We start from the raw sequence: 23,711 nt of genomic DNA on the forward strand, positions 1-23,711 counted from the left end.
TAATACATGGCATATGCTTAGATTTGATGGGGTGGTTTTTTTTTTTTTTTTTTTTTTTGGACCAGTCTAAGTATTTGTCTTTTTTTTTTTTTTTTTTTTTTTTTGAAAGAGAGAGTGTGAGCAGAGTCGGGGGGAGAGGGAAAGAGAATCCCAATCAGGCTCCATGACCAGTGCGGAGCCAACCTCGGGGCTCAGTCTCATGACCCTGAGATCATGACCTGAGCCAAAGTCAAGAGTCGGACGCCCACCCGACTGAGCCACCCAGGCGCCCCACTATTTGTCTTTTAAGAAACAAAATAATAAATGTTTTATACTTACTGTTGTAAAATTGATTGGACCTCTTTCATCTTATTATGTTTGTTTTTCACATGTCCCTGCAGTTTCCCTTGAAACCTTTCTTTTGCTATGCCAACTGTTTTCTTTCCTGTCCGTCAGACCTACCCATGCTTGAACCTTAGCTGTCCTTGCCATAATCTCTCTGTGCTCTCTGCTTATAACCCTCTACCTGATACTAAAGCCCTCAAAGCAGACTCAGAGCAGGGAAGCGTTCCAGTTTACATTTTTACGGCTCTGGTGTACGGGAAAAAAGTACTGTCTCCCTACCAGTCCTGCATAAATAGGAGCCGGATATGTTTTGGCATCTTCTGTTATTCCCCAGCTGCATTAATACATAAATATGACGCTCTTATAGTTGCATAGCGTCGTAGATTAAATAAGTTGTGTTGGCAGTCTACCATTTAATAATTTATTATAGAATTAAAATATTATGAGACATGCTTCATTCCAAAGAATTGATCTAATTTTTAGAGTGTCTTCCATACCATCCAAAAACTGGAAAGTATGTCTACTGTGTCACTGTCATCCAGTCTAGTCACATACCCACTACTGGGCAAGATGCAGTCATCGATTCATTCAGTCATCTTATTCACTCTTAAAACATTCCCTGTCCCTTACCTGTACTAAGCACTGCCCTAGGCACGGGGAACAGGTCATTAAGACACTTGGAGTCTAGTGAGGGAGACCGACATGAACACAAGTGTGTGTGTGTGTGTGTGTGTGTGTGTGTGTGTGTTTGGTTTCTTTGTCCTCCTATTTGGAAAAATCTTCCTACATATATCCAATATAATTTATATAAAAATTATTTGGGTGAAGGTATGAGATGTGAAGAATCTATGTTTCTTCTTTTCTAACTTGATATTTAAACAATCTCCTCTGTGGTTTGGAATGCCACTTTTTTCATATGCTCAGATACAATGTATATTGAGTATTTCAAAGCTCTGTATCATTTTACTTATCTGTTCAAAGATCATAAATGTTGTAACTTTATAACTCATTTCAATATCTGGTGATGGAAGTCCTTCATTTTTTAGTTATATTCCAAAATATTCTTTATGTTCAACTGCTTATTCTTTGCATGATTTTTTTTTTTTACTTTGTATGGCTAGTCCCTTAAAGTGATTAATTGGAAATCTAACTTCCAAGTTCTTTTAAAGTTCTAGTTTAAATTTAGCTTTTAATACTCATCAACTGGCATTAAGGAGGGCACATGTGGTGATGAGCACTGGGTGTTATCCTCAACTAATGAATCGTTGAATGCTGCATCAAAAGCTAACGATGTATTATATGTTGGCTAATTGAACATAATTTAAAAAAAAGAAAAATTCTAAAAGTGAAAACCATAATAAAAAGACTAATAAACATAACTACATTAAAATTTTAAAAAATTAATTTAGCTTTTAACACATTTTTCTCTGGGTGAATACGAAACATGAAAGCTAATACCAAGTATCATTTTCATTTTTGCTCATTTTGAAGTATTCTGACTTGTTTTGCTGTTTAGTGCTGCAGAGACTTTAAATGAAAAGTGATGCTTAAAACTTGGCATAGACTTTGCTATTAGAATTCTAACTTACTTTTTTTTTTTTTTTAACACCTTAGGTTCAGCCCAAAGGCCTCCCTTCCGCCACCTTTTCAGATGCATCTCTCAAGAACCTGTGCTAAGGAAATGAGTGGTATGTTTTCTAAACATTATCTTCATGATACCTTTTGGCTTCTGGAGCCTCAGAGCCCCAAGAAAACTATCTGGTGGTGGTTTTTCGCATTTGCTCCCACCTTTCCCTACTGGAGTATATCTCTCTTCCCCTCTTTCCTCATTTCTTTACATTATGACATGAAGTGATCTAAAAAGAAAATAATACCTCCAGGGATATCCTTATTCTTACATAAGGCCTTCCTCACATCAGACCAATTCTGTTTCACTTCCATGTGTCACCTGCAGATATACTTGTGTCCCTTGTCACCCTCTCACTCATTAGAGGGTGAGATTTAAAGTACATAAATATGGGACTTGAACTCATAAAATGGTTCCAAATACTGCACCATTTAAAAGCCTGGGACCCTAAACTGTGTGCAATGACCACTAAGCATCTGAGTATGAATATAAATGATTCCTTGGGTTATGAAATCCAAAAGGGCTGTTAAGAAAACAGTAAGAAATATAATAAAGTCAAAGAATCTGAAGATTAAAAATGCACACACTCGTTATCTTGTCTTCTCCAACCAAAGTGTAATTCCCTGCTCATAGACCCACCTGGGGGACACAGTGGTTCGAAATCAGTACTTAACGTTGCATGACATTTAAGTGTGATTTTAAATGATTTGCCGCTTTAAGTGTGGTTCTTAATGAGTCAAGATAATTTTTTCCATAAGAACACATCTCCAGTATTTCTTATGGAAATTAATTGAATAATATGATTTCTGTTTATATCCATTACTGTTACACATGCATTTTCTGAAACATAGCTGTTCAGTCAAGTTGTATACCCTTTAGAGATTGGAAACCTTTTCAATTAGAATAAGCTTTTTTCTACAGAACCATGAGGACTTGTTTCAGGAGGATTGCAGTTCACCTGGCAGCTGATATGTACACACTTACACGCAACCTCCCCTACCTGTTATGAAACAGAGTACTTCCTTGATTTGTTTACCAAAAGGCGCACAAGCTTAGGGGACTCCCAGTGGCCCCTTGGAACAGGTGCATTCGCAGAGACTCCAACTGTGCGTCAGTTCTGACTCTCTCTTTAAGGGAGGTCTGGCCAGCTCTCCGAAGCTCATCTTTTCCTTATTCCTGGTCATTTTGTATCATTATCTGGGAAGAACCTAAATAAATTAATAATACCTTTACGTGGACATTGTGGACTCATTTGTTTGCTGAGCCACACTAAGTCTCACACCCTGTGGTGATAAAGCAAAGTCAGCATCTAGCCATCCTCAGGGAACAGCTCACCCTTTGGCTTCCTGGCATCCTCCGAGGCCAGTGTTCCCAAGCTACTCTGTGTATCTCTCCACTGGCCAGTTTAAAATAGAATAAAATTTGCTGAATCCCGGTAGAAATACTGTCTGATTAAAATATGAACATATTTTGCTTGTAAATGGTAATCTTTCATACACTGTAATCTGTGTCCCAGTGAAATTTAGGAGACGTTTGGAATGAATTTCATTATTCTTAAAATACCAGAACTGTCAGCTATAGTAGACACTCAGATTTTTTTTTTTTTTAAGATTTTATTTATTTATTTGACAGAGATAGAGACAGCCAGCGAGAGAGGGAACACAAGCAGGGGGAGTGGGAGAGAAAGAAGCAGGCTCACAGCAGAGGAGCCTGATGTGGGCCTCGATCCCATAACGCTGGGATCACGCCCTGAGCCAAAGGCAGACGCTTAACCGCTATGCCACCCAGATGCCCCGACACTCAGATTTCTTTATTGTCTTAGGATGTTAGTTCAGGTATTCTAAGTTTTAAATAAAAAATAAGCGTGAGTAAAAAGAGCTAACCAAAACTTTATAAAAATTCACTTATAAAAGATAAATGATTTAAATTGAGGAAATAAAAACAGATTATTAATAGTTATCTGTGGGCACCAGAGCTTTTATTTAGTTTATAAACTGAGACTAGGATGATTATTGTAGGTGGATCAATTTTTGAACTTCTGTATATTGCTAAATTATTTTTCTCATTAATAAAGCAGAAAATTATATTTTAAAACCTAGACGATTTTTTATTTTCTATAAAATTTTCTTTGATCTTACAATTAAGGCATTATCCTGATGCTTTGTGGAATACAGCTTTAAATTAAGCATTGTATATAAAACTGTATTGTCTAAAATTTAACCTTTCTTAGTTGCACTTAGGAAATGATTGGTTAAATAATAAATTCCATTATTCTCTACAAAGCAAGATCATCCTGATGTTTAAATTAAATTAGGAAGCACCCTGGTAACGTGAAGGGAGCAGGTTCCCTCTGTGGGTGACTGTTGAGTCTGCTGGTTATTTCAGGGTTAAAATTTAGAATGAAGTTGTCATAGTCCTGCTTGGCCTAATCCTGCTTGCTTCTAAGTCCCTTGACCCCCATAAGCCTGAAGTGTAAGAAAGCCTAATGACACAAATACTAGGTAATGGGGATAATCTAAAATGTTAAGCCTTCTGGTTAATTCTATCATTTTTTTAATTTAAAGATAATTTAAATCAGACTGTTGAAAAACCAAATGTCACGCCTCCTGCCTCTTACACTTATAAAATGGATGAGGTTCAAAACCGCATAAAGGAAATACTAAACAAGCATAACAATGGCATTTGGATATCTAAGCTTCCACATTTTTACAAAGAGTTATATAAAGAAGAACTTAATCAAGGAATTTTACAACAATTTGAACACTGGCCTCATATTTGCACGGTACGTTTCTCCTTATTCCTCCCTTCTGATATCTCCTCCCTGCCCCACTTTCAGATTTTGAGTTATCAGTCATATCACCTTTTATCCTGGGAGCATGAAGCACGTGACATAATATTGCTTCATTAATATTTAACTCTCAGATTAACATATATCAGTTCTTACTTATCGAAGTATGTTAAGATTGAAGGCTATGTGTGTTGTGGTTGCTGTTTTTATATATTTTGTTTTAAATTATTTTTAAGTGCATATAATATGTGATAATATGTATACCATTTTGTATTGAACTGCTTCCAATAGATACTGATAACTTTGCTGTTTTCATAAGTTAAACTTACTAGTAATAAAACTTTATTAGCCTCAAACTTTACATGCTTATTTTGGCTATTTATAGAGTACCTTATTTTAATTTTTCATTTAATACAGAGTTGTGATTTTAAAAGTTTACAAACTTCTTTGGAGGAAAAAAACTGACAAGTGAACTGAAATCAATTTCTATACCTGTTTCTACTTGAGAATCTGTTATTATAATAAAATGATGGATCAGAATAGTTTAATAGAAATCTTAGTTCAGCCAGCAATAGAGACAATTAGATTCTTAAACTGAAGTAACTATTAGATGTTTCTTAAAAGTACTATATGTTGGCTAACTGAACATAATAAATATATATATATATAGAAAAAGTAAAAAAAAAGCAACAGATGTTTCTTAATGTTTTCATTTACATAGAATATATTCAACAATGTAACTATTTTAAAAGGCAGCATTAGCAGCTACTTGGTGCTTCTCAGCTTGCAGAATTCAGTATGTGTATGATTTTTGTTTGATAGAGGGCTTTCATTTATCTAATTTAATATATATTTTGTCCCCCGACCTTGTTGGGTAAAGCACAGGCCACTCTCTTTTTCTAAGCACCTGGCCTGAAGACAGCATGTATTTTTATAACCGCTTATTCCTCCAGGTCACTGACACCCATTCGAGTCCCAGTCACTTTCCAGGCCAGTGTCATTCCTTCATTCATCCAGACCATTTGTTCATACACCGTTTACTGTGCGCCTGCAGGTACCAATCTCTGCTGTAGATGCCAAGAACGCCCTAGGGCCATGTCACGTGTCAGAATACACAGTGGAAAGTGGGAAAACAAGGAGAAACACCAAATTCTGGAAATAGGCTCTTGCCTATTTATAAAGTCAAGAGTGTTTACAGACTGTAAGAATGTTACCCCTGATTTATGTGGAATATAGGGTTTGCGCTTATAATGGGAATTTCTATTGGTTGCCATTCTTTTCATTCCATTTTTACTCCTTCCTAGGGAGAGTTCTCTCACTGGCTGCTGGTTTAGCAGCATTGATGTGCCCCCCTCAGGGTTCCCTCACCTTGAGGGGACTTTTGATGTTTCACCAGGCTGCTCAGTTTAGAGGTGCAGGGCCTGGAGCCCCTACTCTGAATGCATATGGCTCTTTTATTTTTTAAATCTGTAGACAGTCATAAATTTATAGCATATCTTCAATGAACTTAGAGCCTTTTTGTGTCAGGATACACATTTAACTCACTTCAAAGCTTTGATAAAAAAGTTGTCTTTGGAGTAAATTTTTAAAAATTAACTCCACAGATCTTAATGTATTATTGTTTCTGGTTACTTTATTTTATACTCCAGGATAGCTACTGGTGTCCTGTGTAGCTTAATATATGGCTTTTGGGGGGAAATTTTGATCTTTGCTAACTATATGTCTGCAAAACTCCAACTTTTCTCTTGCCAGGATTGTAGCTGAGAGAGTGTCTCTTTGATGTTAAAACTTTATCTAAAATGAAGGGTTTCTTACTAAATTTCAGGTGCTGAAACAACTGATTTTTTGGTTTTTGGTTGCTCAAATTCATCTTTGTTGCGGGATTATGCTCAGGCAGTGAAGGTAGAACATGAAACAGACATAGAATATACCTTTCTTATCTATATTCTGTGTCTCTCAACTTTGAGTAGGACTATTTAGATGCAATCACTATAAATTATTAGGGATGAGAATTTGCTTCGTGTTAAAGCATTGTGTCTAGGATGCCAAAAACTGCCAGTCTTACTGATGCCTATTAATCTTTTCAAAAGTGTTTTCTTATAACCTCTGAATATTTTTAACAGCCTGCTGGTAAACAGTTTTAAACAATTACACCATGGTTATTTTTAGACAGTTTTAAGTAGTTATGCCATAGTTGTTTTCCCTTTCTCCTGGCTTCTTGCTTTTCACCTTGGTGAAAAGCAGAAACGTTGATAGCATGCCCAGGGCTGATGCTATTACAGGTGAGGACATTCTCAAATGCAGCATAGAAAATTCCTGGTAAGGAAGATTTGGTAGTGTGTGTCTTTCTAGACAGCTTGTTGTGAGACTGAAGAAGAAACCCAACTGCAGCGTATTTCCATATTTTTTAAAGTGCTTTCTCCCCAAGTCATATAAAGCATTCTATATAAAAAAGATTGAAAAATAAAGTAATAAAAGCAAAATCACACATTTATACCTATATCCAATGGATACACCGTATGTACTGAACAGACTCAGAGACAGCCACATGCAGGCATTGCCACTGGAATATCAGAATGGGCAACATGAGCTTCTGGGGCCAAAGAGTGGCTCTGAAATTTTACTTTCATGGAGGTTCTAGTCAGCTATGTGCTCTAAGCACTTTACAAGGATGTTGGATTACCTTTTGATGCAGGTGGACAGATGTTAGATCTCTCCAACAACAAAATGTGGACCGTTTTGAAAGCTAAAGAGAATATAGTCATGTTCACAGTGATGAACCCATTGCAGAGTTCCTAGGCAAGTTGTGAGGGAAGTGGAAATTGTGCAGAAGCTGTCCTGGAAAGGCAAAGACCTTGGTAGGTCTCCAGACCAAGGATACTGGAGTCTTAGAATTTCCACTCAGTCCTAGGAGGAGGATGGTAATCCCTCTTAGCTGTTCTAGAATGCTGGTCTTATTAATAATGTTCTTCTTAACTGCTGTCTTTAGCTAGGATTTATAAAATGCTTCTATGAGCCAGACACTGCCCTACGTGCTAAGGATAACAGTAAACAAGACAGACATGGTCCTTGGCCTTATGGCACTTGCTTTCCAATGGAGAAAATAAACATTGAGCAAATAATGATAAGCCTGCAGCTGTACTGAAGAAGTGCAGGGTGTTAAAGAGATGTGTAAACAGGAGGGCCCAACTTAGTATGATGAGTCAAAAAAAACTTCCCAGAGGAGGTGGCTGCTACACTGAAACCTGACAGGTGAGCTGAAGTAAGTAGGCGAAGGAGGCAGAGCCCTGAGATGGAAAGAAAAACAAACTTTTTCAGGAAACGGAATGAGATTCAATACGAAGAGAGTGGCTCAAGAAGAAACGCAAGAGGCAAGCAGAGGCTAGAGGTCACCTCGCGGAAGAGTCATCAGTTGGTGGGAACTTAGTGGGTGCCCCCCTCCGGGAGGTCGCCCAGGATCCAGAGTCTCTGGCAGACTCTGCTTTCTAGTAAAATTCCAGGTCTTGTAACAATGACTGTTGAACACCAGAGATTTTGTCGACATTTGCTGCTCTCTGCAATATGGGCAGAGAGAGAAACCTCACCGTCCCCACATGAGCCAGAACGTGTCTTTCTTTAATGCCTTACCTGACGCTGCACAGAGAGCTGGGGGGCTCGTCCTGGAGCCAGACCGCATGCGCTCAGCTGAGAAGAATTTCCTCCCCACCTCAGAGACCTAGAGGATGAGCACGGGGTCGCGTCAGGATAGCTGGGGCGATGTTCCGAGTTGTGCTGGAGGCACACCAGGCCTTAATTACAGATACAGCATTTTGTGAATGAGAGCATAAATTCTAGAACATAAAATGCAAGTGATAAAAAAAACTGCTGCATTGTACTAGTTATTCATGTTTTTATAAAATGTTGTTACTATTAATCTGTATTTTTGTTTAATGTCATTTCCCTACCCCTTAGAAATCACTCTTCTTTATGATGTTGAGTAACTCTAATACCTCAGACTCTGAAACTTCTTTTTTTTTTTTTTTTTTTTAAATATTTTATTTATTTATTTGACAGAGATAGAGACAGCCAGCGAGAGAGGGAACACAAGCAGGGGGAGTGGGAGAGGAAGAAGCAGGCTCACAGCGGAGGAGCCTGATGTGGGGCTCGATCCCATAACACTGGGATCACGCCCTGAGCCGAAGGCAGACGCTTAACCGCTGTGCCACCCAGGCGCCCCCAGACTCTGAAACTTCTTAAAGTTCTGAATGACATCAGTACAGTAATCACCGTAATATCATAGGAGATGACAGCAGTTCTGCCACTTACAAAGATACGTTTTTGTATTTTTGTATGTTCAGGAATTTTTCTTTAATTGTGGTAATTAATTGTATAAGATACACCTGTCAGCCCATGCAAAATGAACCACCTTTTTTTTTTTTTAAAGCCTGGATATTTCTAGGCTAAAAACGAATAACTTGGATTTCTAAGGAAGTGACCATAAATCAAACAGCAGTGATGCGTCCTCAGACTTAATACTATGGATACAATCTATATAGCAACACCAGCAGAAGTGGCAGTGAAAAGACAAACTGAAGCCTTCAAAGTATAGCCATAATATCTAATTGGAATCCAATTTCTTTTCTAATCTTTCACCAATAAAAAAAATATATGGTGAACACATTGAAATGGTTTTTAAATTTAATTTCAGTGAACATCTGAATAGAAGAAAAAATAGCACTCTGGCAAAAGGAGCATAGAGATGTTGGTGTGTATGATGTTGCTGTGCTGGGACTTGAAACACAGCAACTGTCCAGAGGGCCCCAGGGTAGGACAGGAAGAGTTTGGACTTTGGAGTTCCATGTCTGCCTTGTCATTTCTTACCTGTATTACTTTCAGCATACAACTCATCCTGTCAGGGCCCCACTGTGCTCTCAAATGTGACTCTATCCATCACATAGGGGTGCTGGAGTGAAATGGGACAAACTATAAAAAGCAGCTGCCAGTACAGTATCAGACACATAGCAGGTATTTAGGAAAAAGGCTGTCATTTTTTGAGGGGCAGCCAGCTTAAATTAAGGCAGGTTTTAACCCACTGGTAAACCAGAGACATGCCCAGCAAGCTCTACAAAGGAACTTAGTGAAGGTAGAGGAAAAGCTAATGGAAGAACGAAAGTTTAAACTGAAAAAAGATAAGGAGCCATAGATGACTGAGGTCAAAGGAATTGAAACTTCAAGATGAGGTGAGTTTTTGTTACCTGAGGGGCACAAAGCCCCCCACCAGAGGTAATGAGAGCATGCCTAGAGTAGCTGCTTAGCCTGGAAGGCACAGTGAAAGCCACAGCTACCAGCCAAGATCATCCCCAAAAGCTCTGCATACATTTAACCAGGAGAAGATGCCATCGTCTTCCTGAAGGAAACTGATCAAGAGCCTGACCTTGGACACGCTGAAGCAAAATGACCTGAAGTCTGTCCTAATATAAACAGTTGCAGTCAGCATCAGTTAAAAGTCCTTAATAAGAAAAAGGGGTGAGAGGTGAAAGAGAGTAGGAGCCTTAAATTATATACAGTCTATAAAACTACTCATCCAAGATGGTGGAGAGAATTTTTCTGGGCAGATGGTTTGTAAACACTCAGGGGTTACCCTCTACAAGGCACTTTTTACCTTTATCTTTGATTAAATCTCTGTGGAATATGCCAGAAACACTTGTACTTTTTTATACAGAAGCAGCTAAAAATTGTAACTGTTTCTGAGTATCTTGGGCTCAGCATCACTAGCGTTGGAAAACTCCTGCAGGAAGGGTGGCAGGTGTAGGCGGTGTGGGACATTGAGACGGGTGGGTTAGCTCGTCTCTGTATTTTCCTGCAGCTCATCTCTGTATTTTCCATGGCCCTTAGGGGCTTCAGCTCCCGGCCTATCAGTTTGTCTTCACTGTGGCCCAGTGGTGCTGTGGGGCACCATTTTCTCATCTGTTTCTCAACTGTCTGACTTTTCCAGCACTTCCCAGTTTTAGCACAAAAAGACTGAGCTCTTAAGGAGGTCATCAACCAGTCAATCTTTCTTTCTGTGAGCTGGGTAATCACAGAGTACTAGCTTCTGGTCGGTAACTCTTCGATGTTTTCATTGTTACAAGGTACTCAAGCATCTTTATTCACTGCTGAAGTTGAGTTTTTAAATTGGTTTCTTTTTGAGTTCAAAACCTTGCTAATGCTTGTAAATTGCTGGGAAGCAGGCCTCCAGGTAAATATGATTTTACTGTGCTGTCTCAGGTTTGTATCGGATGGCGACCATATAAAATGAAATTTAGAACTTAAAGCTTCAGGGGTGCCTGGGTGGCTCAGTTGGTTAGTCTTCCTTCGACTCAGGTCACGATCCCAGGATCCTAGGATTGAGCTCCTCATGGGGCTGGGCTCCCTGCTCAGTGGGAAGCCTGCTTCTCCCTCTCCACCACTTGTGTTCTCTTGCATTCTCTCTCTCTTTTCTTACTCTCACAAATAATAAATAAATAAAATCTTTTAAAAAAAGAAAAAAAAAAAAAAAGAAAGCTTCAACCACTACCCAATGGAAACAAAATTGTGACTGGATGAGAACCATACAACTGTTTTGGAAAACTTTTTAACTTAACTGGACAATACCAATTCTATATAGAATCCCAAAGAAAATTCTAATTCCATGAGAAATAGTAAGTTTATCTCAGTAGCTCATGCTGCAGAGTTAGCAGATGAGCCTTCCATAGACTCAAGGGATTTGGGCTTTAGGAATTTAAGTTCACAGGTAAAATTAGAAAGGAAGAAGTAAAGACCTCTTTTAATTAAGAAGAAGAAAGTTTCTAGGTGTGTAGGATAAAGACATTTATGTGAACAAATGGGGCTTCCGAAGATATTGATGTTTGAAATCGTTGGGCCTCACATATACCAAACCTAATATGTCTACTCTAAACTTACAAAATCCCAGAGGGGTGTGAGAGAAGTATCTCACTGCAGTTCCAACTGAGGCAGAAATCAAACTAAATATGATGAACTTATGGGGATAAAAAGTCTAAGGCATATTAGATACCAGAATCTTCTGATGGATGCCAAAGGATATGGTTTAAACTCCATGGTGTAGGGAGTTAATCTTTTATGTTACCTTCCTGTTTCTCCTGTTGGGGGTGAGGGTGAGGTGGAGTGAGGAAGGATGTGGAGTGCCAGGTCATGCCACTTCCCAGTCATTGGACTGGTAGTTTTTTGAGTGGATATCCAAAGCCAATAATATAATAATAGTAATAATAATAATAATAATAATGATGATGATGATGATGATGTAGAGCCACAAAACAAAGAAAAAAACATGGAGGAAAAGGGTAGGATCTTGAATCTTGAATCTTCTCCTACAGAACAGAAGGCCCATGACTCCCTCCTCGGGTATGTATCAGGTAGACTAAAGAGGCATAAAGCACCCTCATAAGAGATAACTGAAATGATGAGCTGCTGATTATCATACTAAGTATGTAATTAAAGCCACATTTCAAGTGGCTGTTGACTTACGTTGGTCATTTATGAAGGCTGGAAGAAAGCTTTCTTCTTGTGGGGGTGCAACAGGAGATCACATAACAATCTGGTTAGATGCGTTAGAGCACAGTGAATAAAGGACACCACACTGTAACCCACATTATAGCAATTCCTTATCTTTGGGGAGATTGTTGTAAGCTGGGGATACAGTAGTAGGTATCCTTCGTAAGCCTATTTACCAGATAGTTAAAGAGAGACAAAGACACATTTTGTGGAGGATAGGTGGCAATCACTGTAGAATGCCTGTGAAAAGCAAATTTTCATGAAAATTTTAAAACAAAAGTTTCAGTTGAAAAAAATTACGTCTGTTTTAAGTTATGTTTTTTAACTTGAAGCAATATGAGTTTCATGATTTTTCCCTTTGAATTCAGTAACCCTTCAACCAGTCTCCAAAGATTGCTTAGAAAGTACGTGGACCAGACACATTACATTATCCATATCACTAAGCTTATCCATGAATGTTAGTCTAAGATGTTGAAGGACATCTCACTCAGCTCTGATTAGTGTCAGGTTCAGTTCCTAAAGTTAGTCCTATGTTTAATCTTAGTAAATGCTGATTTGAATTTAAAGAGGCCAAATTACTGGAGAACAAAGTGGAGTTTAGGCTTATAACCAACCCTCTTGAGATTAAGGAAGAAACGCATTGGAAATACCTACAGTTCAAGGACCTAGTCATTTGGGGATGGGGGCGGCTATCTACTTTAAACAATAACAATAAAAGAAACTGCTGCTGGGGGGCCTGGGGGCTCAGTTGGTTAAGCATCTGCCTTCGGCTCAGGTCATGAGGAGTCCCGGGATCAAGCCCCGCATTGGGCTCCCTGCTCAGTGGGGAGTCTGCTTCTCCCTCTGCTCCTCACCCCGCTTGTGCTCTCTCTCCCTCTCTCTTGCTCTCAAATAAATAAAATCTTTAAAAAAATAAAATGAAACTGCTGGGGAAAGAAATCTGTCATCTAGTTCAGGTGGTTATTTGGCTATTGTTTAGAATTTGGGTAAATGTATTGGTCAAAAATTTATTTTATGGGCTGACTGGAAAAGCTTGATTTAACTGTTTTAGACACAGCCCTGGAAGCATACTAATTCCAGAGGATCTTTTAGCATTATTCTGAAGTAAAGATCAGAAAAGAAAGGGAATTCTGTTTTCCCTAGTGGCCCTAATGATCATAAACTTCTGTTAAGATAGTAATTCCTAGTTAGAATTCAATGTGCTGGCCATATTCAAAGATCATGTCTAGAAGTTTGATAAAGCGCTCTGTTAGGTAATTGGTCCTGATCACATCCAAAGCACAGGTGGGAATGGAAGCTTCAGGACTGGGAGTTGGGGAGACTGTCAAACAAACATTGAAGTATCTCGTGTTCCAGCTCACTCATTGGAAAGAAAAGGATCATAAAGCTGTGAACCCTTCTTATCCCCTTTCGAGTCAGAAGAAGCCATGTGGACAGTTGGGGCATGGGGTTTGTGAGAATCATCTTAGATAAAAAAAAATTCCACTGAAATTCGCTTCTACCATCCACTTCAGAGAAGGCATCGCAAAAGGTTGAGAAGATGTCTATAGGCGAAGAGTGAAGGTGGGCCCAGAAGGCTCAGCTGGCTTTCGATGTGGAGGACTGTCATGTCTTAATCTAAGATCACATGAATTGGGATTCTATATGACCAGTGATTAATTCACATAGAATTTTATTTTATTTCTCCCTTTGCTCTGGAAGTATGTTTCTCAAACTTTCTCTGGATACTGTAGTCTCGTATCTTATTAAGTGTCTTAAAGCACAGTGAAGATTGACATTTTAAGATTCCAGATTTAAAAACATGAATCTCAAGAGCAGAATAAAGAGTGGTCCAAATCTTTATATCCCTAAGCTTTAAAATTAGGGACATAAATTGTGGCTATCCTGTAACACACCATCCAGGGGGTTACAAGGTGTCAGCAGGAGTTCACCAAGGATGACTGGGAATCCAGCAGGTGCTGGACATGGACTCAGCTGCCTCTACTTTCATTGACACTTGAGGATTTTTAGTCATGGACTTTGCCTCCAGTCCTCAAAACTTAAACACACCTCGGCAGAAGAACGCGAGGAGGAAAACCTAATGTTTTATACTTGTGTTAATGTTCATCCTCCTCGTGTGTCATCTAGAATATATAGTCAGACTAAAAGCAATCTACTTTAATATTAAATTCACTATGTCTCTTGACTTTCTAATGCTCTCCATGGGTAACAAGATAATATCTCCTTTATATATACATATTTAAGTTCTTTCTACCCAAGCATTATATAGAAAATGAGCAAATGAAGTCAATGTTCTTTACTAACAAGCTGAGCTGTCAGGAATAAACCGTTGGGAAGAAAGCTAGGAAATATTTTGACAAAACTGAAGCATACTTTAATATTCTAGTCTTCTTAGGAGAGGGAGGACTTTTACAAGCTTGTATTATTACTTTAGGGTCTGGAATGCTCTTCTTGTAACTGAGGGATCGCCGAATAGGATCTGACAAAGTAGGAACATTTTAGAGGGCTGGGAATGCTAACTTCAGTCTAATGAAAAGTTGAAAAACTTTTTTTTTTTCAAATAAAGGGCCAGGTAGTAAATATTTTTGGTTTGGTGGGCCAACAGCTTTGTCATTGTTACCCACCATCTGACGCAACTGCTTGACTCTGCTCTTGACGTGCAAAAGCAGCCAAACACAACGCCTAAACAATGGGCATGGCTGTGTCCCAACCAATCTTTATGTGCACTGCATTTCATAGCATCTTCACATCACAAAAGAATTCTTTTGATTTTTTCAACCATTTAAAAATATAAAAATCATAGTAGCTCGGAAGCAAGGCAAAAGCAGGTGGCGAGCCTCATTGGGCTGCAGCTTGTAGTTTGCTGACCACTGGTCTAATATTATAAAGGCTTAAAACTTGGGAAAAAAAATGGTGCCACACATCAGTTTCTCTTTCTTCTCTTATATGAAGAGATGCCGTCGAGCCTTGTCTCTCAGAAACATTATACAGATAAAAATTAGAGATTGAGGGGCGCCTGGGTAGTGCAGTCGTTAAGCGTCTGCCTTTGGCTCAGGGCGTGATCCCGGAGTCCTGGGATCGAGCCCCATGTCAGGCTCCTCTGCTGGGAGCCTGCTTCTTCCTCTCCCACTCCCCCTGCTTGTGTTCCCTCTCTCGCTGGCTATCTCTCTGTCAAATAAATAAATAAAATCTTTAAAAAAAAATTAGAGATTGGATGACATGCAAATGCCAGGCATTTTTATCTCTTGTTCTTCGGAGGGGCCGTTTTCAGCTAACTTTCTACTTCGGTGGCTGTAAAAACTGCACCTTATCTCTGGAGAGTCTTTTTCTAAATAATGGAAAGTTAAGGGTTTTCTTAGGATACCGTAAGAAGAAGAAAAACAGCTAATGCTTCAATTTTGTCTAAATATTTCCTAGCTTTCTTCCCCGTGGTTTTTCCTCACAGTTTCGATACCTTTTCACAGCTTCGTCCCACCTTGTATTCAGTTGATTTTTGTAAGCTATTGCTTTGGATTTGACAGAGAGCTGAATGAGGTGTGTGGTTTACAGGGCAGAAACTCTCCTGATTTCGTAGGGTTGTTGAAGGCGAGATGCCTCATAAGGGAAATTAATGCTATTTTATTTCCCTGTTTGTTTCTGAAATGTGTCTCGTGCTGCTCTTTGTAAATGAAGGAAAGGCATTAAGTCTTAGTAGGTGAGAAGAGTAAAATGTACACTTTTGTGTTCTCTTGATTAACCTGAAAAGAGTGGCGTTCTCATTTAAAATGCATTAGTGTGTTTTCAGGTTGTTTATAGCCATTGAGATATCTGTCATTTGCTTTATTTAAAAATTTCAGGTGGAAAAACCTTGCAGTGGTGGTCAAGATTTACTTCTTTATCCAGCAAAGAGAAAGCAGCTTTTGAGAAGCGAACTGGATGGTGAAAAAGTGCCTCCATCCCCACTACCTGCTCCGAAACAACTACCACCATTAAAAGGGTGTCCAGCAGTGATGCCAGGAGATTTTAAAGAGAAAGTTGCGGAGCTGCTGGCGAAATACTCAAGTGGTCTTTGGGCCAGTGCACTCCCCAAAGCCTTTGAGGACATGTACAAGGTGAAATTCCCTGAGGATGCCTTAAAAAATCTTGCCTCGCTTTCTGATGTATGCACCATAGACTACATTTCTGGAAACCCCCAGAAGGCCATTCTCTATGCTAAACTTCCATTGCCCACTGACAAAATCCTGAAGGATGCAGGGCAAGCACATGGCGATTATGATATCAAGTCTATGATTGAACAAGAGTATTTACAGATAGAAGAAAACATCGCCAAAAGTGCTGATACCTTTGTGGAGAATACAACAGTTCCTCCGTTAATCATTCCAACTGAGGCATCCCCATCAGTATTGGTGGTTGAACTGAGCAACACAAACGAAGTGGTTATCAGGTGGGTTTTATTTTCTAATTCTTTAGGACCCTGGTATACTGTTGTCACTTGGCTGTTCTTCTCATGGATGCTGGGAGTTGAGGAAGAATAGTATATTCTTAGTTATGTAGAGTTATAATGAAGTATAATAATATTTCTTGTTTTTCATATCTTGCACATTTCTCTCAACTGCCAGAACCTTTTGTGTTTGTATCTCTTAGATTAATTTTTATTTCTTCCACATTATAATTATATATGTACATTTGTCTCTCCTGGTAGACTGTGAGCATCTTGAAATCAAAGCACTTTAAAAAAATCAATCACTGCATATATTCTTAATATTTGTTAGATTTGTTAAATATACATCTGTTCTTGTGAGAAAAGATAACTAACAGTTTTAAAAATTAGAGTGATAGTATGGTCTGAATGTGAAACAAAATCTATGTTAAAAGCATAATGATAACTATGTATGTCAAAAGCAATACCTAACCCACAGAAAAAGTAAGTAACCCACTAGGTAGGTAATACTATTCCATCTGGGACTATGTAGTATAATACATCAGATTAGCCCCTGGAGCCAAAGGTACTCTGGTCACTTGGGCCTTTTGATAACAGTCATTGCCAAAGTGGCTGGTGATAACTGGAATTACAAAATATGGTCCAGGTCCAGGCACTTGATGTGGGCTTTTGGAGAAAATAAAGAATACATAGAAGATATTGAAAGACTATAATTTGTAGTTTCTGACTCAGGATCAAGTATAGGAAGTGGTAAATGAAATAAGTCAAACAGAGAAGGACAATTATCATATGGTTTCACTTATCTGTGGAACATAAGGAATAGCATGGAGGACATTAGGAGAAGGAAGGGAAAAATGAAGGGGGGAAATCAGAGGGGGAGACGAACCATGAGAGACTATGGACTCCGGGAAACAAACTGAGGGTTTCAGAGGGGAGGGGGTGGGGTGATGGGCTAGCCCAGTGATGGGTATTAAGGAGGGCATGTATTGCAATGAGCACTGGGTGTTATACGCAAACAATGAATCATGGAACGCTACATCAAAAACTAATGATATACTGTATGGTGACTAACACAACATAAAAAAAAAGAAAAAAGGAAGCAGTGTAGCTGGATCTCTGGAGGCCCCCGCCTAGAGTGTACTTGTGGACAGAAAAGGAAATGGCTGAATCAGAATAGTATCCGGACTTCTTCAACCAAAACATCCCTATGGTTGGGCTTGTTACTCCTCCAGAGAATCATAGCTAAACTGGGAATGCCTAAAGAAACACCACAAAAAATTATCAAATTCCTTCAGTGAAAGAATAGATAAAAGATATCAAGTTCTTCCATTTGAACAAACAAAGTCTGAGTGGATAATGAAGTGGAATCAAGTGTCTTGGTATGCTCAAACTAGAACGTACAGAAGCTTTAGAGAAGTCTTGTTCGGTACAGATGTAAGAAATGAATAAAGCTTTTATTCTAAGATGTGGTATGGCCTGAAGATGTAAATGGGTTGTTGAGGATTAGGGATCCCACTATGGTTCACTAATAAATTGAGGTAGAGGAAGGATGCTGAGGAGCACTTTGCTAACTTCTACCATTTAGCATTAGGAAGAAATCTAAATCTGCTTTTGGTGTCTGTTACTATTAGCTGTTGGTTCTGTTGTCAGACCAAGCACCCAGCACTGGGCTAGACAGACCACGTGATTTCTGGTGTGCGTACCAAGGGTTGGCAGGAATCTGGATCAGGTCCAGGATTGTAGTAAAAGGGTTCTAATCTACTTCAGGATGATTAGATCTAGGTCCTCAGATTGTTTAGATCCCCTTCTCCAGTATACATTTGAATCCTGGAGTCAGTATTCTACCTGTTCAGCACAGTGGCTGGCAGCCAGCAAGCACAAGGGGTAACGTATGCTGTTAGGTTGACCCCAGGTCATTGGCATTCCCCCCACCCCAGTCCCAAGGACTTAGTAGATTCCAGCTGAGCTGAGTCCTATTCTATATTTACATCTTCACCCAGGCAGACAGTAGGCTCTAGAAACTGGGCCTGTGACTCATGAAGGGTCTGAGAAGGTGTCGTAGCAGAATCCTCAGATCAAGTATGGGAGTCCCTTGTCTCTGGTTTCAAAAATTAACTTTGTAAAGCTTTGTACTTACGGCATACCTACATTGGCCTACATGTCATTCTTTGCCCACTTACTCAGGTAATTTGGGGACGAGGCAAGACCTCATTCTTGCCACTACCCACCATCAAACTAACCGTAATATCATCCCCACCCAAGCCGTGTAGCCACTCTTCCCTACTGCTTGCCGTAGAGAGCAGATTTCATGCTGCTTCTGTCCCCCCTCCTCCCTAGCAGGTGCCTCTGCTGAGCAGACTACCAAGTCACAGGCTGCTGTGGGCCCGTAGGGCTCCCAGGGCTGTAGCAGCGCTAAGAGAAGGACCCGGGAGACTCCAGGTCCCAGGAAATGGGCACTTTGGCAGAGCTGCAGACCTCCCAGGGGACTTGGGAGCTGAGCATGCGGCTGCACTCCAGGCGGCACCTTCGCATTTACAAAGCTCGGTCAGCTGAACCCATAGAGTGTGACAACGCTGCTTCGCTGCTTCGGCTTCTAGAGTAAATCATGTCCATGTAATACTTGGTTTTAAAATAGTCATTGCCTCAAAAGAGGCATTCTTTCCATTTTGTGTAGGACTTTTTAAAGCTTTTTCTCCTCGAGTTACAAATAGGCTAAATAGGGTGTCTTCTGTCCTGCTGACAGTTACTAAGAATGCATGACAACATTCCCAAAGGAACAGTTCTTAAAGCTCCATGGGACCACTTGGGCCCTGGCTAAAACCTAGAACAGTACAAAGGTCAGTGTGTGTGTGGCATGTCCCATCTCCGTGCTCAATGGTTCTGGTGCTGTTAACAGCATAGCTTTGAGACAAAAGGGCTGCATCCCATGGTCTGGACCGCTCCTGCTACAGGCGCCGAACCTGGTTTGCTGGAGTTTACATCCTGGAAGGAGGCCTTTGGTGGAATTGTCCCTGAGCACTGATGGGCAAGAAAACAATGGCCTATTTGTGGGAGAAAGGGAAATGGTGTATTTTGATAACATAAAATGGGATAAGGTAACTGCAGTTTCAACAGCAGAAAATTGTAGAAGGGGATAGGCCGTACCCTGAAAAAGACTTCTCAGAAAGCATATAATTTAGCTAGAAGATATCATCTCTTTAAGGGTATCAAAACTCAACATTTTGTGGTAATTTGTTCAAATTTGTTCAGTAAGCTGGGAGGATGGGTTGTCACATGGTCGTGTTTAGTGTGTTTAAGGCTTTGTTTTTCTCTACTAAAATTTCATTCATTCTCAGAGCTTAAGTCTTGTTCAAACCCAGCCTTAGGGCAAAGCTGCCAACTAGATTCTCTTCTCAGTGATCTACAAAGACTTCCAGCAGCCTTACTCAAAATCTTCAGTCCACTCTTGCTAATCTGGCCTGCACTAGTATCTCCATTTTCCACTGTATCTCCTCCCTTCCCTTCCCTTGAATCTTTTCTCAGCCTCCTCCTCCCTGTAGTTTCCCTGGCTGCTTACTGTGACATCCTCTACCTGTCTGGACTGTTGCCAAGCATTTGCCCTGCTGGGTTCGACCTGGTCTTATTTTGCATGAGCGGCACAATATCACATTTTCCTTTATCAAGACGGAAATTTTTACTAAATATATGTTCTCTTACCTGTTGGTGTAAGCCAAGTCTGAGACCGGAACCAAAGATGGCCGTGGAAGAAACACGGAGTAATGTTAATGAGTTCCTATGGTTTTCTTCCTTCTAGGTTGCTTCATGTGTGTTCTCTTCCTTTAACTAATTCAGGTATGTGGGCAAAGACTATTCTGCTGCTCAGGAATTAATGGAAGATGAGATGAAGGAGTATTACAGTAAGAACCCTAAGGTCACGCCCGTCCAGACTGTGCACGTCGGGCAGTTACTGGCTGTAAATGCCGAGGAGGACGCTTGGTTACGGGCACAGATCATCTCAACGGAAGAGAACAAAATAAAGGCAAGCACTGTTTACTTTGTCATAGCATTATGAAGACAGACACATTATGTTTCAAATATAAGTGTTCCTTCTAATGTTGTGCCCGTCCGAACTGCATTTAGTTTTTTCCAGAAATTGACAAGATAATATCTTGTCAACAAGATTATCCCTGTCAGCTTTTAAGTCAGTGGTAGTCATATTATCTCAGAGTTTTAGTAGTAAAAAAAAAAAAAAAAAAAAAAAAAGTCTTCTCCATGGCAGTGTTCATAATCCATGATATAATCAGGAAAAGGCCTTTATTTCCATTCCCGGGAGATATGTAATAAATACTGATCAGTCCTCTGTGGGCTTCCTATCCAGGTCAGCACTCTGGAGTGAGGGAAGCATACAGATCAGAGGACATGACATTCTTCCTCTCCCGTCTTCTGCAGCCAGCCAAGGAGAACCCTGAAGAGGACTCGGGTCGTGCCCCAAGAGCTGTCCGAGTGTTGCCCTCTTAGTCCTCTTGGAGAGGTCAGAGGGCTCTTTTGCCAGTCTCTTCCATCAGCAGGCTCCAAGACTTCCAGACTTGGCCATTTTCCTGGTGGTCAGCCTCTGCCGCATGGCCTCTTTTCTTGCCCTCGGTGCAGACTGAGAACGAGAACTGACTCACTGTCAAGGCACAGTTTTGTCTAGGTTTTGCAAGCAGGGAAATACACTTCTATTCTGCAGCCTCTGTTTCATAATTTGAAACATATTTATTGTGGTGTCAGTCCCTGGCAAATAACCCTTTCCCAGAGTGCCACTACTGCTCACTGAACCTGGGCTTAGGTCCATCAGATTCTCTTCTCTGAGGCCCTTGACCCCAAGAACAGTGTCAGGAGGGTCAGAAAGGGATGCTTGCTGTTTCTTACCCAAATGGTTCCATAGATGAGGCCCTGACCCTCTCCAGGGGCAAGCTCACCCTAACCACATATCTACCCATGGCCATTCACAGAGAAATTTAGGAATTCCTTAACTACTCCAACTTTTAAGCAATTTGACCTGACTTTAATAATCTGAAAATTGGAATAGTTTGGCAGTTTCTTATAAAGTTAAACTTACCATATGATCCTAAGTATTTACACAAGAGAGGTGAAAATATAGGTCCACAAAAAGGCTTGTACACGTTTGTAGCAGCTTTATTATTAATAATCCCAAACTGGAAACAACCCAAATGTTTACCAGTAGGTGAATGTATAAGCAAATTGCAGTTTCTTCATATAATGGAATACTATTCGACAATAGAAAGGAATGAATTACTGAAAACAGTCACGTGAATAAAACTCACAGACTGTGCGAGAGAAGCCAGATACAAAAGAGTTATCCTGTATGATTCCAGGTAAATGATGTCTAAGAACAGATAAAACTCATCTGTAGTGACGGGAATCAGATCAGTGGTTGCCTGGGACGGGAGGTGGAGGGGGATTAATTGGAAAGGGGGAAGGGGGAACTTTTTGGAGTGGTGGATGTGGTCTGTATCCTGCTTATGGTGGTCATTATTTGGGTATATACATTTGTCAAAATCCTTCAAACTGTATACTTTATTTTGAGAGAGAGAGTGCACACGTGGAGAGGGAGAGGCAGAGGGAGAAAGAGAGAGAATCTTTTTTTTTTCCCCAAGATTTTATCCATTTATTTGTCAGGGGGAGAGAGAGAGAGAGCGCGCAGGAGCACAAGCCGGGGGAGCTTCAGGCCCAACAGGTGGAGGGAGAAGCAGGCTCTCCACTGAGCCGGAAGCCTGATCACAAGCCCTGCGATCATGACCTGAGCTGAAGGCAGATGCTTAACCAGTGAACCCTCCAGGCATCCCCAAACTGTGTACTTTAAATGGGCTTTTTTTTCACTCAATATAAATTATACGTGGATAAAATTCGAAGAGTATCTGGAAAAAGCTAAGGACCAAGCAGAGAACTGGACCAGTGGGGACCGCAGTGTGATTAGCAGCTTGGGCCCAAGTCCTGTTTCTGCCTGTGAAGGTCACGTGCCCTTGCTCAAGTCCCTCCCTTCCCTTATCTGTGTCTCAAATGCCCTTTCCTGTGTGAAAACAGTCCGATGGAGAGACCCTATCTTTACTGGAACCTCCTCTGGGAAAGAAGACCTTTCACACAATCTTAAGAATGACTAAAGAAGTGAAAATCAAGAGGGCAGTGTCAAGAAAGCCAGAGGAAGCAAGTGTCGTGGGGAGGGAGCGCTCGCCGGTGCGGCTGCTGGGAGCGTTGGGAGTGCAGGGGTATCTCAGTATGTTCTACAGCCCTCGGCTCTCACACAGCAGCGGTTGATGCAAATCTGGCCTGAGCTTGTTCCCCACAGCCCCGTGAAGCAGGCAGCCGTGCAGTTCCCCCTTCCTCTGCAGAAACCCGGGCTACTTAGCAAGTCTCACTCCTCTGGAGCTGTGCTATGCCCAACAACGAGTACAGTTCCCTCCTTGCTTTCCACTTGTCCGATCCCTGGTGAGTATGGGAAACAGGAGGATGAAGTCATGCCCTGAAGTTGGTGCCCTCTGGTGCTGACCCAGACCTGCATCCCAGGGATGTCACAGCTTCTCTCTCACGGGGCGCGGTGAGATCTACGGCCACTTGATGGCGCCAGAGAACCAGGAGCCGCCTGGGGCTGGCTGCCAGGCCTGTGAGCCTGCTGGTGCTGCTCCCAGGGCACGAGCGAGAGAAGCCCCACTCAGCCCTCACAGAGCAAACGACACAGGGCAGAGTGTGGTGCGAGTCCAATTCTCAATCACCGAGCAAGTGTTTTGTAAACCGCAGCTGCCGTGCAAATATACTGTATTTGATTCAGAAAGACAAGAGAACAAGCTCCAAGCGATACAGAAACCCTTTGAAAATTTCGGAGTACTTACTCTTCAGTGTCTCTTGATGCTAGGAATACATTCTGAATTTCCCAGGAATGCTATTTCACATATTATGTCCTGTTGTTAGGCCATATTATCTCCATGCTAGGTCTGGGAAGAGAAGAGTCCAAGTTGTTGGTGGTGACAGCTATTAAAGGAAAG

General features: G+C 40.7%; 1 protein-coding gene across 4 annotated transcripts in view; it reads left to right on the plus strand.

Moving 5' to 3' along the window:
* Positions 1-23,711, plus strand: part of TDRD7 (tudor domain containing 7) — a 74,695-nt gene that overhangs the window by 23,974 nt on the left and 27,010 nt on the right. For all 4 annotated transcript variants that reach the window (XM_026506183.4, XM_026506187.4, XM_044386791.3 and 1 more), the window contains 4 exons: positions 1,939-2,012; positions 4,516-4,733; positions 16,106-16,692; positions 20,521-20,707. In XM_026506183.4, the coding sequence (XP_026361968.2) occupies positions 1,939-2,012; positions 4,516-4,733; positions 16,106-16,692; positions 20,521-20,707 (1,066 nt within the window). The remainder of the gene's footprint in view (positions 1-1,938; positions 2,013-4,515; positions 4,734-16,105; positions 16,693-20,520; positions 20,708-23,711) is intronic.

The sequence above is a fragment of the Ursus arctos genome, unplaced genomic scaffold, assembly GCF_023065955.2.
Source record: "Ursus arctos isolate Adak ecotype North America unplaced genomic scaffold, UrsArc2.0 scaffold_18, whole genome shotgun sequence".
Taxonomy (NCBI): Eukaryota; Metazoa; Chordata; class Mammalia; order Carnivora; family Ursidae; genus Ursus; species Ursus arctos.